At 40.0% G+C, this 10,892-nt stretch overlaps 1 protein-coding gene and 1 pseudogene across 1 annotated transcript; one reads left to right on the top strand and one right to left on the bottom strand.

Annotated features, from left to right (window-relative positions):
• Positions 1–2,125, top strand: LOC133738888 (amidophosphoribosyltransferase, chloroplastic-like). The gene has a single exon (XM_062166557.1). The coding sequence runs from the start codon at positions 111–113 to the stop codon at positions 1,872–1,874; it is 1,764 nt and encodes a 587-aa protein (XP_062022541.1). The 5' UTR covers positions 1–110; the 3' UTR covers positions 1,875–2,125.
• Positions 2,126–3,851: 1,726 nt separating this feature from the next.
• Positions 3,852–10,198, bottom strand: LOC133739038 (tRNA-dihydrouridine(47) synthase [NAD(P)(+)]-like; annotated as a pseudogene).
• Positions 10,199–10,892: the final 694 nt, after the last annotated feature.

Here is a 10,892-nt window from a genome sequence, read left to right as displayed (position 1 = left end):
AATATCTCAGTCTCCTCCTCCTACTTCTTTCCCTTGTAGCTGCCTCTCTCTCTCTCTGTACTTGTAAGTTGTGTAACACAACACCACCACAGCTTCTCTGCAACTCTCCAATGGCAGCCGCCAAGCCCTCACCCATTTCTTCCTCCATCTCCAGACCCACCCCTCTCCACCTTACCCCTCCTCAATCCTCCCCCTCTTTCTCCCCCAAAACCCTCCCAAAACCCTCTTACCCTCACAGAACCTCCCTCTCCCACTCCACCCTCTCACACGCGCACCACCACTCCTCCTTCACCGCCCGCTCTCAAAACCCAATTTCCTCCTTTTTCTCTTCAAGCAAGCAACACCCAGATGGCCGGTCCATTGACTGCGACGACGACGAAAAGCCTCGGGAGGAGTGCGGCGTCGTCGGCATCTACGGCGACCCGGAGGCCTCTCGGCTCTGCTACTTGGCCCTCCACGCGCTCCAGCATCGCGGCCAGGAAGGGGCTGGGATTGTGTGTGTGCAGGACAACGTTCTTCAGTCCATTACCGGAGTTGGGTTGGTCTCTGAAGTCTTTAATCAGTCCAAGCTCGACCAGTTGCCTGGTGACTTGGCTATTGGGCACGTCAGGTACTCCACTGCTGGTCAGTCTATGCTTAAAAATGTGCAGCCTTTTGTTGCAGGGTATAGGTTTGGCTCTGTTGGGGTTGCCCACAATGGTAATTTGGTCAATTATGGCGCCCTAAGAGCTATGCTTGAAGAGAATGGGTCTATTTTTAATACCAGCTCTGATACAGAGGTGGTTCTTCACCTCATTGCAATTTCAAAGGCTAGGCCTTTTCTTTTGAGGATTGTTGATGCGTGTGAGCAGCTTCGGGGTGCTTATTCGATGGTGTTTGTGACCCAAGATAAGCTTGTTGCGGTTCGGGACCCACACGGGTTTCGGCCTTTGGTTATGGGGAGGAGGAGCAATGGTTCTGTTGTTTTCGCCTCTGAGACGTGTGCGCTTGATTTGATTGAGGCTACATATGAGAGGGAGGTGTTTCCGGGAGAGGTTGTGGTGGTGGACAAAGACGGGGTTCAGTCTCTCTGCCTTATGGCTCATCCTGAACCAAAACAATGTATATTTGAGCACATATACTTTTCTCTGCCGAATTCTGTTGTTTTCGGGCGTTCTGTGTATGAATCTCGTCGTGTGTTTGGTGAGATTCTTGCCACTGAGGCCCCAGTTGAGTGTGATGTTGTGATAGCAGTGCCTGATTCTGGTGTGGTGGCTGCGCTTGGTTATGCTGCCAAAGCTGGTGTGCCTTTTCAGCAGGGTTTGATTAGGTCTCACTATGTGGGAAGGACCTTCATTGAGCCATCCCAGAAGATTAGGGACTTTGGCGTGAAGCTTAAGCTCTCTCCGGTCAGGGCTGTGTTGGAGGGTAAGAGGGTTGTGGTCGTGGATGACTCAATTGTGAGGGGAACTACGTCTTCGAAGATTGTTAGGTTGTTGAAGGAGGCAGGTGCTAAGGAAGTTCACATGAGGATTGCAAGCCCGCCGATTATAGGCTCTTGTTATTATGGTGTGGACACCCCAAGTTCTGAGGAGTTGATTTCAAATAGGATGAAAGTTGAGGAGATTAGGGAGTTCATCGGATGTGATTCACTTGCTTTCCTGCCATTTGATAGCTTGCAGGGGATGTTAGGAACACAAGCTCCCAACTTTTGTTATGCTTGCTTTACCGGAAATTACCCTGTGGAACCTAGAGAGGATAAAGTGAAAAGGGTTGGTGATTTTAAGGATGATGGCATGACTGGTAGTTTTGATTCCATTGATGGTGCTTGGATTCCAGCAAATCGGATTCACAAACAGGAGAGGGATAAGGAATTTGAGGGTAGTGTTCTTTGAAAGTGAGCTCACCCACCATTTCTTCAGTTGATGATATAGATGCTTTTGGGTTCAACACAGCAGCATAGGGAAGATGGTAGTGAGCGATGTCTTCGACGATCTAAATGATAGTTAAGTGCTTCCTTGAATGGTTGGTTCCAAAGTCAGAAGACTAATAAGTCTTGTTGGGTTCCTTTTCAATTTTGCATCTGATTTAAATTTTCTTGATGTCACACAGTTGCTTCGTTGTTATACAATAGTTATTTTCTGAATTCAGCCCTAACTTAACCAATTCTTGGTAGTATGTTTCTAGTGCTCGCATCATATTAGTTAATATTACCTCCTGGTGCATAAGCTGGCTGATGTTTTTCACTTTGAAGGTTGATACTGCTTTTTTATGATGATGATGACCCTGAATTGTAGTTTCAAAAGTAAAATGCTTAATCAACTTACATATTACTTCACATTGATACTGTCTTTGGTTTCTCTCTGAACATTTGTATTCAAAACAAGTAGCGAGAAGCAGGTGAGTAATGGGATAATGGTGAGTTCGTTGATGGGGAAAATGGCATGTTATGCTCGTTGTTAATCTTTGGAATCCTTTCTGCCTATTTGATTCCAAGGTTGTGTCACCAAGATCCATGCTTCTCTTTTTATTTTTATGCAAGTAGCTTCTAAATCATGTTATAAAAATCCATATACAGGATGCAGACACCGGAAGATGTGATTCATTATGCATTGACATAAACCTTGGTATGCATATATTTTCCTCTTGAAAATTCTCGACATCAAATGTTCTTGCAACATGATGACAATCTCAATTTTTAGTTGTCTCGAGTTGAGGCCAAAGTAAAGAGCTGAGGTCGCTTTCTCAACTTGATGCCCCAGGCTATCGGCAACAAAAATTCGCTTCTCGAAGGTCACACTTTCCAAGATGGTTCACTAATTTTTCAAATCTAGAAGGATAACCATAGTTCCAAGTAGGGATGGCAAAAATCCCCAGCGGGGCGGAGCTTCATTGGATACCCGCCCCTAATGGGGGGAGAATTCGGGGACAAATGGGGAATGGGGATGGGGATCCCCAATCCCCACTATCTAAGATTGGGGATGGGGCGGGGATGGTATTGTGATCCCCATCCCCAAACCCGCCCCAATAATATATATATATATATATATATATATATATATATATATATATATATATATATATATAAATTTATTTTTTATTATATAAATCACAAATATATACATTTATTACTTTACTTTAATGGCTACACTTTTACTTTAATAGTTTTTTTTTTTACTTTTGCACTCACTGAATTATTATTTATGAATTTAATCATGTTTTAATTTTATTTGTTGTAGATTTTGATTTTAAAAAAGACAATATGAGAAAAAAATTATTTTATTTATTAAATTCTTATTGGGGATTTGGGGCGGGTTTGGAGGCTTAGTCCCCAGTGAGGATGGGGACGGGGAATCCCCAGTATATTTTTATTGGGGATTGGGGCGGGGATGGGGGTGGAAAATGACCCCGGGGATGGGGATGGTATTGTGATCCCCATCCCCAACCCGCCCCATTGCCATCCCTAGTTCCAAGGTAGAAGTATAGGCATTTATTCGTAGCGTGCTTCTCATAGACTTTGCTTAATTCACGCTAAAATGGAGAGCCTCTCATGTTAGTCGAATGGTAGTGGACAGGAATTAAATTATAAGTGATGCTCAGCAGATTCAAAATGCAAAGCATTCACCGGTACAGCGGCATCCAAATTCCGAAAGTATAACTAAAAGGACGTCAAAATAAGCCAACACCACAAGTTCGTTTCCACCAAAAACCAAAATAACGTAAAGTGCATTTTCTCAAGTGGCTGCCCAGGCATAAAATTCACCACGCAATTGCAAGTCCACCGGAGAGAATCCCCATACGTGTCAACAAACCTTCCCAAACACAAGACTAGAAACATAAAATCTTAACAGATAGATGAAATAGAAAATATCTAAAGAAATTGATGTTGCAGTAGTCCCAGTTTATTTAATCAATTGAATAATAATTGTATGCCACTTGTTTATAACAACAAAATGTCTGATCACTCTGATATTTAATAAGAATAATGTCATAACAATCGTAAAAGCATCAAAATTGAAGGGGGACAGTGGATAAATTGCCATCTCTAAATTTAACTTAAGAAGGGCACTTTTCCAATACCAGCAGACTTGAGAATTACTGTTGAGAAATGTTTTTACCATATAAGCCATCACCCGCTTCCACCAAAAGTACCCAAAGTTGAATGAAGCACGAGGCAAAGTAGACAAAACTTATCCGCTTAATCCACAAAAACGTTGATAAACCAACCATGCAAATATTAGCCGTTTTCTGCTCGGTCGTAATCATTGGATTTATGCTTTGGTGCAAATGTGAAACCATCTGGAACCTTCCCAAGCAACATCTCAGAGAGCCTAACCTGCATAAGGAAAGAAAAAACATGTATCAAACTACATGACCTAGCAGGTCGGTTCAACGGATTTGACAACAGAGTAAAGCAGTACCCAGTCAGCGGCAGAATCAGAAGCCATTAGTGTCTCAAGGTCATCACGTCCAAAATAAGATGGTGGGCGCCAGCTCAGTCGTTGTGGGATGACATCATCAGGTACATATCTACAAGTGTAGCTAAGCCATTCTAACAGAAAACGCCTAGTTGTCTCGACACCTGGGACATAAGACAGGATAAAAGCCCATAAAATCAGAAATTTTGATAAGCATAGATGTCCCAAAACATTAAGTTGGGTGACAGTTTTGCTGAATAACCGTATAAAAGAGTATATTTTTGTAAAAGTAGCTAAACATACTTTGATGGCACAGCTGCCAAGTATAATACCATATCAGAACATTTTAATAAAACTATAAGTCATAGCTGGTATGCAAAATATATTAATAATACAAACCTTTTGTGTCAGAGCCCCAATGTTCAAGGCCACAACGTACATAATCCTTCAAAATATTAAATCGCTCCCCAGAAGTGATGTCCCAGTGCCTCTGCTCCTTTATTTCTGTAAAAACCCCAGGCTGAAAACACAAGGAGGGTTTAGTACACTAAGGTTCTAGGTTCCAAACTCAAGTCAGAAAACTCAAAACCATGGACTGTCTACATACACAGACACAAGATATAAATTCCAGACATCTAATAAAAATGTTAATATAAGAACAATAACCAAAGTGTGTGTGTTGGGTTGGAGGGTTAACAAAATTCACACCTTAATTAGTGCTGCTCCTCGAGCAATCATGAATGAAGACAGTTCAGGGCACTCAGCCTTGTGCTTGTTCCAATCTACATACGAAAATACATCTCCATTTCCAAGAACTTGCAAAGAATCAGGGGCTTTTTTAGCACACTGGTACACATATTCCCAATCTGCAAGCTTGCTGTAGCGTTGCTGTCGTGATCGACCATGTATTGTTACTGCACTGGCTCCCCAGTTACCCATGTCAGCAATAAGTGAGTCAATGCGATTTTTCCCCTCAAAATAGGCTGTGCGGACCTGTAGCAAAATAGCAGCAGTTAACATTTCTTGAACAACCTAAAGACTCGGAATTTACTTAAGATATCAAGAAGAAAAGAACAATGAAACTAGAAATTTCACAGGAAGCAGCTAGTGCATTAGAATCATTTTGGAACCAAATAATTAAACAAAAATATCATACAATCATATAAATGTGGTATATTGGAAAAAAATATATAATATGATTCAGATTGTTTTGTTCACAGTTGTATATAACTGCCATAAAAGATTAAAGTTACCTTGATAGTTTTAGGAATGTCAACTGTACCAGAAGCTGCTTGCACAATGCCTTTCATTCGCATTGGTTTTGTTAGAAGAGCTGAGCCAGCACCCTTGTTCACAACAATATCTATTGGGCACCCCATATTTATATCAATGAAGTCTACGGTACATTCCTGTTCTATAAGTTCAACAGTGCGTGCTACGGTGTCTGGATATGCCCCACATATCTGAACGCCAAACAAATCCTCAGATGAATGTCTCCTCAGCAGGGCCCATTCCGACGCTTGACCCTATGACAGTTCCAATTAGAATATGTAACAAATATTATACAAATTTATGCATGCGAAACTAATTTGTATATACAATGCAAATATGAAACTAGGGCAAAAGCCCAGCCCTCAGCTCTACTAATGTGAATTAAAACACCTTCATCTGTCCGGAGATGAAGAGAAACAGGGCTGATTCTGACACTGTCTACCATGTGAATAATGAATGCTTTCATGCCAATTGTCATGCCTTACATAGCATAACTGCACAAATGATATGTGGCCATTTCTTTTCCTAGAAGATCAAAAGAAAAATGAAAAAGCATGCTTCCCCTTGCACTTAAGAATTGTACATCAAAGGATGCTGATAATTATTTCATGACATAACAGCTTCACTAGCCACATTATCAAGTATAATATGCTGATAATTATTTCATGACGTAACAGCTTCACTAGCCACATTATCAAGTATAATATGCTACAAACCCTAGATAGAGATTTTAATTCATTTTTTGGAATGCATATTAAGTCCTTCAAACTTGTGTTATCACGTTTCAATACACACACACACCATTAATAACTGTACTCATCGTGGATCATCAGAGGTTTTTGATCACATTGACCACACAGTGAACTTAATGAGCATCGAGTTGCATCTCAAAGGTGAAATGTCATGTATATTCATAGAAAGATAAAGACTGCTCAGCAGGAAAAAGCATAATACAAACCTGCAAAAGATTTGTACACATTGCCATTTCACCACATGTTATATCTGCCCCTAAACCTTTGCAAACCCTTCGAAATGGAAGATTTCCGACTGTGGTCAGAGGTGCAAGGTACAACTTTTCTCTGAAGTCAATAAGCTTCTTTTCACGTGGGTGTGTCTTTAAACTTCTATCATTCTCTGAGAATTCAATGTTAGCTGCAGCTTCTGGTTAAGGTTCCATGCAGGTTTGCCCAACAACTTTTCCTGCAGCACTCACACCTGTTGCAGAATAATCAACACTTACATTGAATGCCTCCAACTATTAGGATGTTAGAAAAATGCAAAGAACAAAAAGAGCCAAAACCTCCATTATCTGCTTCACCAGAACCAAACTCCTATTCAATTACAGATCTTGACTTCTTTGAAGGCCTAGAATCGTCAGATGGAAATGTTTCATTAGCAGCTCCCTCTTCTTTTACTTCAGCAGACAACTCCATTTCATCAGATGGAAACGTTTCATCAACCCGTCCCTCTTCTTTATTTCAGCAGTCAACTCCACTTTATCATCTGTGTTACTGGGAAATTCACTACAGCCATTTCCATCAGTAACATCACAATTCTTTGAAACCACCGACCCATTCTCCTTTGACATGGCAATTATTTTTGAATTGGCATGCCCCTGCAATTCTGCAAAGATAGGTCATAGAATTTATTTATATATAAGAATAGTTCACAGAATGATGCACTAAAATCAAACAAAAATTTGATGTCTGCATTACTATCGTAAGAGGAAAGGGAAACCATGAACATATGAAGACATTTCATTACGTCGGGCGCAATTATCAAATATTCTAAGTTCTCTACCATAGACATTGCCACACTTCAAACAAATTAGTGGATAATTACAACATAACAAACACTTCCAAATGTCCAACAGATTTAAGTATAGAAGTTTCATGTGTCATAAAGGATTTCAGCATTGTGTTTCATGTGTCCTTTCATTTTTAGACACAGGACAAGGAGTCCTCTGAATTATATCAAATCGAACAACAAACAACTAAAACCACACCACCCTACAGGAACAAAACAACAAAAGGAAGAACTCACATAGCAGTTATCAAATCTAAAAGTACAGTAGAGAAAGAGCTTTTGAATTTGGACCTATCTTCTTCCAACCAAAGAATTTAAACCCCATACACAGAAAAGCATTGCTGGCTGACCCAGCTCAAAGTCTCAAACTAGCCTCTGTAAAAACCTTTGACTAGGTCACTGGTCAATGAACCTATAGATTCCATACTTCCACAATATTTTCAAACTAATGCCAATTGGAGACATGAAAGACATGTCATCTCCTCTGAACCTATTACAAATATTCACCTCCCAGTTGCAACTGTCCAAGCTAACACTCTTACCTTAGGAGATCTTCTCTAAGACATGAGAGGGAATTAGCAGAAGAGAGGGTTTTCCATTAGGTGCCTAAGGCAGATTCTCAAGAGAAAGCTCGGGATGATTCAAACTTCCACATTCTCCTAGAAGACTTGATCACCATATTTATAAACATAATACAAAACATGAAAGTACCCTTCAGATTATTGGATGTCCTTGGAACAAAAATCCAAACTCAAAGAGATTCCCAGAAAATCTAGCAATGAAGTATTTAAGGTACTACCATAAATGATAGGGGCTACAATAAAGAGAGAAAATACATGTTTTCTCACCCAGCAGTCTTCCTAAAACCTGACTCTCCACATTTCCCACCTTGAGGTAACATAGAGAAAAGAAACAAACAAGACCTCAAGCAATGTCTTTTTATGGACATCAACTTACTCCTAATGACAGCATGCCATAAATTTGAAACCTCCATAACCATTTTGCAAGCCAAGCTTCTTTTTTCCTCACCAAAACCCCCCACTTCTAAGCCACCTTTTCCTTTATCAGTGTCACCACTTCTCATTTTACAAAGTGATCCTTTTCCCCTGACAATAGCCCTTTCCACAAAACTTTTTCATCAGTCTCTCCATTCTTCTAGTCACACAATGGGAATTCTAAGAAGTGACTGATGGTTAATAGGAAGGCTACTTTGAAAAACTGCAGTTTTCAATATTTTTTTGATTTTTTATTCCTGTTTAATTATTCAGTCCCAAGCTTTTGCAAGCACAGTGATAGCCCAAAATCTCATTACATATCAAATACTCTCTCATATTCTCTGGCTGGGGTATTAATGTATTACATATTCTTCTGCCAAGCAACCTAGATAAAGTATCATGATAACAAAACATAACAGATTAATCAGATTAGGATTATTATCTTAGAAACAATGCAAACATAGCAGCAAGGGGATCAAAGAACAAAGTTCCTATTCGTACAACCTTACATAAACATGTATTCACACAATGGGAGAGAGAGAAGGATGTTGGACTAATACCATGAGACCAAGAGCCTTGAGTTTGGCATCGGCCTTGGTGAACTTCATTTTATTTTTCCACAAAAGCTTTTGAACATTTTTGCTTAATCCATTCATCTCAGAGCTTCTTCTACGAGCATTGACATCTCCATCTGCAACACCATTTTTATGCGTACCCAAGAACCTACATGACAAACCATAAGGACATGGCTCATAAAAGGACATTCTCCCTCTATATCCTCAGGTTTCTGCATTCAAAAACAAATAATTAGTCTCATAATGGTCAAATGGCATAACATTTTACAACACATCAAACGAGTCAAATACTAGACAAGCATTCAAAACTACCTGAGCCTTATAGGCTTCTATGTCGTGGCTGTAGCGGCACTTATCATTATATGGACACCGACTAACATCTCCCTTCTTTGCTACCTCTGGACAGATACCGAGGGGCGATTTCTGTACCTGCAAGAAGAAACTTGACAAACTTTAATCCTTTCCATTGCTTTAGGGTTAAGCCCTAAATGTTGTTAAACACCAACAAAAAAAGAAAAAACATAGGTTGGCAAACAAAACATATACGACGATTTGCTACTAGTTCTAAGCGTTTGACCTCTTCTCCTACACTACTCTAAGCTCATCAATGACTCAAACTTTCATCTTAATTCTTTGTTTAACCAAGAATTCAATCGCATAAAATCAATAGCCAAGGTTTAGCAAGCAAATATCACTACTTCTATGATTAATCACAAACAAAAAAAAGCAAGCAAATAGTCATATTCCCTATTGTATTATCGAAGCATAACCTCGCGGCGTTCACGCTTAAGCTGCCGCTTGGACTTCTTCTCCTTCACTACGTTCGACTGTGCAGGGTTCGCGTTGCCCTCACAGACGGCGTCGTTTTGATCCTTAGAGCAAGGTCTGACGGGAGGAGGGCGAAGGTACTGTTTCTTCACCGGAGCGATGGACTTGGCTACGAGCTCCTCCGGCGTCCTCTCAGCCGCCGCCGCCGCGACGCCGTTGGAGACCTCTGGGCCCGGCCCAGTTGCGGCAGGAGTGTCGTCGCCCATGGTGCTATGCAGGATGGTTTAAACGCAAACAGGTGAAGAGTGAAACGACGTGCAAATGGGTAATGAGATAGAGTAGTTCACTTGGGTGTATTTCTTTGCTCGTTTCTTTTGAAGATTTTATTAGAAAATAGAAAACTTTCCCCAATTTATTCATGACACCTAGAGGAGCCCCTACACAAAGAGGTTGTCCCCAAGACTACCAACAGCAATAATTTCAGTAGGGAAGGCTCCTAACACTAAAAAAAACTTTCCTCAATTTAAGACATGAAATAAAACTGGAATCTGTTGTAAATATTATTATCTATGTGGATGTCCATGTAATTACTCATTAATTATGTACTTTGATGTAAACCCTACCTCTATATAAAGGAGGCTAATGAGACTGAATGAAACACTTCTACTTCCTCCCAACTATTCTCTCTCCATCTTCTCTCTATTTTATAACACGTTATCAGCACGCTTGCTCTTATTCATTATTTTTCTGAAAAACTCTATGATGATCTACGAGTTTTATGGTGCAACATTATTGCTATTAACTATAACTCATGATCTATGAGTTTATTTAGAATCTATGCCAATTACGTATATCAAGTTTTATGAAGATATATGGCATATATATATATGATATATCTAGCCGATCTCTGTTAATTGCTCAATGGCACAGGCACTGTTCCTTATTTATTTATGCTATGCGTTTGCTTTCACTAGATTCCATTATAAGATATAGGAATCACAGCCCACTGTGCTCTTAATCAAATCTTATAATCATGATTTTGTATGTCGTTTTGTTGCCTTTCACTACCATATAGGATT

This window comes from Rosa rugosa, chromosome 3, assembly GCF_958449725.1.
Source record: "Rosa rugosa chromosome 3, drRosRugo1.1, whole genome shotgun sequence".
Taxonomy (NCBI): Eukaryota; Viridiplantae; Streptophyta; class Magnoliopsida; order Rosales; family Rosaceae; genus Rosa; species Rosa rugosa.
This window is presented reverse-complemented; position numbering and strand designations above follow the sequence as displayed.